The sequence below is a fragment of the Mustela erminea genome, chromosome 8, assembly GCF_009829155.1.
Source record: "Mustela erminea isolate mMusErm1 chromosome 8, mMusErm1.Pri, whole genome shotgun sequence".
Lineage (NCBI taxonomy): Eukaryota > Metazoa > Chordata > Mammalia > Carnivora > Mustelidae > Mustela > Mustela erminea.
In genome coordinates, this window is record NC_045621.1 from 28,639,044 (window position 1) to 28,644,548 (window position 5,505).

Genomic DNA, 5,505 nt, shown 5'->3' on the forward strand with positions numbered 1-5,505 from the left:
AGCAGACTGGGGCATCTAGCTGAGGGTCTGACCGCCCCCAAAGCAAAGGCCCCCAAGGAGGGGACTTGTGATCTGCAGGTAGGTCCGCGCCCCACCGGGACCCCATCACAGGTAGAGCAAGAACACACCTATTGAACTCCCCCACAAGCCCATCATGGTGGCCTCATGGAAGGAAGGGAGGAGAGGAGAGCTAAGAGATTGTAATCCACCTGTGGCCATATTGGAGAAGCCCAGAGTAGTTCGACCCCACAGGTCGTGGGGCGCCCTGGGGAAGCACTCACTGCCCACGCTGCCCCCAGCACATAACCAAAAAGGGGGAGAGGCTGTTCCCATCGCTTCTCTGCCACCGCCATCCAATACATCAAAACAAGGTGACCCAGGGCCTTAGGATTTGCGGGTGCGAGGGAGGGGCGATGTGAGGGGGAGTGGGAGCCGCCAGACCCCTTTCCCCAGCTCTGACCCTGAGGAGGCCCTTGGAACCAGGGCCACCTCCTCCCCCTTTCCCCTGTCTGGGGAAGGGAAAGGACCGGAGACAGAGGGTGGGGGTAGGGCGGGACTTGAGATTGGTATGCGAGCTTCTATTGGCCAGAGGAGATGCCGGTCAGAAGGGCAACTCGAGTGAGGATTGGCTGCGTGAGGCGGGGCGCGGCGCGGCTAAAGACGGGGTCCAAGGGGTGGGGCTGACGCTGCAGCTGGCGCAGCTCAGACTCCGAGCAACCGCCGCGGAGCAGCCAAGCAACCACCTTCCCCTGCCCGTTCCCGCGCCCGGGCCGGGGCTAGGCCCCCCACCGCCGGGTCTCCGGGGGCTGCAGCAGAGGCGGCGGCGACAGCGGCGCCGCCCGCGGTTCCCACCGGGGCCCGGGCGCCGGCCCCGCTCTGCAGGATGGGCACGGTGCTGTCTCTTTCCCCCGCCTCTTCGGCCAAGGGCCGGAGGCCCGGCGGGCTGCCCGAAGAGAAGAAGAAAGCGCCGCCCGCGGGGGACGAGGCGCTGGGGGGCTACGGGGCGCCGCCAGCAGGCAAGGGCGGCAAAGGCGAGAGCCGACTCAAGCGGCCGTCAGTGCTCATCTCCGCGCTTACCTGGAAGCGCCTGGTGGCCGCGTCCGCCAAGAAGAAGAAAGGCAGCAAGAAGGTGACGCCCAAGCCGGCGTCCACTGGCCCCGACCCCCTGGTCCAGCAACGCAACCGCGAGAACCTTCTCCGCAAGGGCCGGGACCCCCCAGACGGCGGCGGCGCCACCAAGCCACTGGCGGTGCCGGTGCCCACCGTGCCGGCGGCCGCTGCCACCTGCGAGCCGCCGTCGGGGGGCAGCGCGGCCGCCCCGCCGCCGGGTTCGGGCGGGGGAAAGCCGCCGCCGCCGCCACCCCCAGCCCCTCAAGCGGCGCCGCCGGTGCCTGGCGGCTCGCCGCGGCGGGTCATCGTGCAGGCGTCCACCGGCGAGCTGCTGCGCTGCCTGGGCGATTTCGTGTGCCGACGCTGCTACCGCCTCAAGGAGCTGAGCCCGGGCGAGCTGGTGGGCTGGTTCCGCGGAGTGGACCGCTCGCTGCTGCTGCAGGGCTGGCAAGACCAGGCCTTCATTACGCCCGCCAACCTGGTGTTCGTGTACCTGCTGTGCCGCGAGTCGCTGCGCGGGGATGAGCTGGCGTCGGCCGCCGAGCTGCAGGCCGCCTTCCTCACCTGCCTCTACCTCGCCTACTCCTACATGGGCAACGAGATCTCATACCCGCTCAAGCCCTTCCTCGTGGAGCCCGACAAGGAGCGCTTCTGGCAACGCTGCCTGCGCCTCATCCAGCGGCTCAGCCCCCAGATGCTGCGGCTCAACGCCGACCCCCACTTCTTCACGCAGGTCTTTCAAGACCTCAAGAACGAGGGCGAGGCCGCCGCGGGCGCCGGGGGTCCACCCAGCGGGGGGGCGCCCGCGGCCCCCGCCTCCTCCTCGGCCGCCAGGGACAGCTGCGCGACCGGAGCCAAGCACTGGACTATGAGCCTGGACCGCTAGGGATTCCCAAGGGCCGCGCCCGCACCCCGCCCCAGCCCCTGACACGCACTCGGAGCCCCCGGGACCATCAAGCCGCCGCCGCTGTTACCGCCGCTCCGTGCCGTGGCCGGAGGAGGAGCCGCCCCTGTCCCGCAGGGGAAGGTGGAGGCCAGGACGCCAGAGGCCGCGGCTCTGGATTTGCTGGGCACAGGGTGGGGGTGGGGGATGAGCGCGGGAGGGGGACCCCCAACCTCACCCTTTCTGTCTGCCTGTGCCCCCATCTCTCCAATTCTACCCGGGTCTCCTCCTTCCCTTCCGTGTGTGTCTGTAAATCCATCTCCCTCGATTTTGACCGTTTCCTCGCCTCCTTCCTGTATCTTCATCTTTCCTCCTGTCTGCCTTCACATCTCCCTCTCTGCCTTTCCATTTTCCGTACCCTTGGTGTGTATTTCCGTCTCCATCTTACCCCCTATCCGACTATCATTGCCCCCCTTTCCCCTTTCTCTTTCTGCACCCGTGTCCCCATCTCCCCTTCTCGTTCTCTTTTCCTTGCTTCTGACATGTGTCACCATCTTCCCTCCTGTCTGCTCACCCCCACCCCCCCGCCTATGTCAGCTTGCATTTCTTCCCCCTACTGAGCACCCCATATTCCCTTTCCCAGACCAAAGGGAATATCAATTCTTGATTTGGACTGACTTCGGTGCGGGGAGAAACTGCAGCCCCAGGAGCCCAGACAACAACCAGGATGGTCCTTCGCCCCACCCCCACCTCCTGTCCCTACCTTTTCCAACGTGTTGCATGCCGGGAGTTGGGAGGGGGGGAGGGAGATGCCGGCTTCAGGAGGCCGAGGTTTGGGAGCAAAATCAACCTAGGAGGCCATCCCGGCGGCGACGGCGCCTCAGCGGAAGAGCGGGAGGAGACAGAAACTCTTCTTACTCTGGGGGAGGGGTACCCCTCTTCCGTATCTTTGGGTGTTTTTGTTCCTCCCCTTTTAATTTATTTGGTTGTTTCCAGAGGGAGGGGGGAGGGTGGGTGTTGGGCCGGGAGCTGTCTGAGGTGCTGATTTGAGGCCGGACCGGAATCTTCCCGGGAAGGTACCAGGGACTGGGTTGGGCCTGGTGCCGTGTCCAAGGTGCCAATGATGCGGGCCGACGGCGCGGGCTGCACTGTCTGTCTGTCCGTCTGTCCCGGAGAGAACTATAAAGCGCTGGAAGCGCCTGCAGATGGTTTTGCGCCGGCCTTTCTTTGGGCCCCGGGAGGGAGGGAGTGGGATCAGGAGTGAAACAGTCACAGGGCAGGAGGACCCCCACGGGTCTACTGGGGAGGATGGGTCCCTGAGAACTGCTACTCTTTCCGTATCCCGCCCTCACATTGGCTTCCATTTTACAGAGACTTTAGTAGCCAAAGGTTGAGGCCTGATGATAAAGCTGAATCCATCTTGTCTCACCTAACTCTTCATTAATGCCCAGGCCATTTAGGGATTGAATAATGAAGACAGCAAAAGTTATACCCTTTACAAAGTAGACCGTTGAGGTAGAACTAGCTAGTTACGGTAGCTGCTTTTCTCTTCCTCCATCTCTCCCTGCTATATATACTGTCTAGAGTCTAGTGAGGCCTGACCAAGTCTGTGCTCACCACTCTCAGGTGGGGCCTGACACACACACACACTCAGCTCCACACCCCTCCTCCAATTCCCTTGGTTGTTTCAAGGCCATTTTAGTCACCCGCCTACCCAGGATAGCCTTGGGAAGTCCAACCCTGCTTAAGGTTCAGGCCTGGCCCTTTATCCCCAGGGAGGCTAGGACAGACAGCCTGGGAGACAGGTGCCTTTCTTAGGCGTTGAAAGAAGAGAACTAAGCTCTTTAGCCTGAGACTCCTGTCCCGATGCCTTCTTAGCCACGTGGCTAAGCGCCCCCATTCAGTTTCATTGGCCCATGAGGCCTGGCTCCAGCAGAGTGCTGGCGTCTCTGGCGTCCCTAGTTGCAGCCAGACCTCGAGGATGAGGAGTCAGAACCCCGCGAGGCGCGGGAGACTAGGCACTGGTTCGCTGTCCGTGGTGCTGACTGGCGCGCTGTGGGCAGGGTGGGGCTTGTAGGGGCAGGAGGAGTTGCAGGCTCGGCTTCAACTAGATTTTCCGAATAATTTGAAAGTAGGTTGTGATCTCTTCTGGTGGTGAATTACAGGAGTCTGGCCCGAGAACCCAAGAATAGCGGCTTCCATTTGCCCTCCTAACAGGACAGACCGCGACTCTACCCCGATCTCGGCCCAGCGCCCTTGCACCCGGCCTGGAGCCGGAAATCCCGAGCCCAGATTTCTGAATCGAATTCCGGGGGGGAGGGAGGGAAGGAAGGGGAGAGTTGGCGGAAGGGAAGGCGGGAGCAGCCACCCATTGGCTGGAATTTGGCGCAGTCAGCGCGGTGCCGTCATCTTTCTGGGTTTGGGAGGAGGGAGGGAGGAGCACTTGGGTCACCCCGCGGCTGTCGCCATAGTAACCAGACTGAGCGGGCGGGGCCACCTTTCCACTCTCCCCACTCTAGCGGAGGAAACAATCCTAGGCTGCCTTATTTGGAACTAGTTAACAAGACTCCTTTATTAGAACTTCTGCGTTAGAAGAGTCTAAGGTGGGTGGGAAAGAGAAACCAGAGAGCCTACCGAGACCCCCAAACGTCCTGCTCTTGGTGGGATCACTAGGTACTGCCCCTGAATCCATAGACACAACATCCTCCCTTTCCTACACACACACACACACACACACACACACACACACACACACACTAAGAACCTGTGGTCTGGCACTTGGAGACTTAGAATGAGAAAAAAGTCTCAGTGCGTGGTGTCAAAATAAATCTCACTTTCCTTGCCATGCCCCAAAGCATGAACACTGCCACAATCCGATTAGGGGGTAAAGGACTGGAGAAGGATCAGCATGGAGGAGGAATACATGGAATAATTAGCCTGCTGGGTCAAACCTGTTCAGACTCTGGACCTGTTCAGACTCCGGTTTTCTAAGGGAGGGGTGGTCACATGGAGAAAGGCTCAGTCTTCTCAGAAGGCAAGGTGAGAAAGGAGAAAGTGCAGAAACAGAGTAAGGTGCCTTCTCTTTACTGCCCAGAAGTGAATCTCAGGAAAGTGAGTCCAGGCTGAGGAGGGTAGTGGTGAAGGGGGCTCAGAGCTCTAGAAAGAGCCCAACCTGGGTGAGGGGTCGACTGAGGAAAGAATGGAGATGGAGAACAGGATACAGAAACCCAGCTGGAGCCATGACTCAGCACTTCCCCCTGGCAAAGGACTACTGGAGTGACTCTCCCAGCACTGGAGCAACAGAGAGGGGAGGGAAGCAGGAAAGCGAATGTGTGGTTAAACAGTGATCTGACAATTTGTTTCGTGGATACAACCAAAGACATACATTTTAACCCAGAAAGCAGGTACATATACATTTATACTGATGAAGGCTCCTTCCGACATAACATGTACATATCGCCACTGCCTACTTCTCTGCCCCTCTTCCTGGAGCAGAGGACATTCTGTCCGGA

General features: G+C 60.7%; 1 protein-coding gene across 1 annotated transcript; it reads left to right on the top strand.

The window, feature by feature from the left end:
* Positions 1 to 673: 673 nt before the first annotated feature.
* Positions 674 to 3,197, top strand: CDK5R2 (cyclin dependent kinase 5 regulatory subunit 2). Its single transcript, XM_032354831.1, has one exon. It carries the CDS (start codon positions 884 to 886, stop codon positions 1,994 to 1,996), a length of 1,113 nt encoding a protein of 370 aa, XP_032210722.1. The 5' UTR covers positions 674 to 883; the 3' UTR covers positions 1,997 to 3,197.
* Positions 3,198 to 5,505: the final 2,308 nt, after the last annotated feature.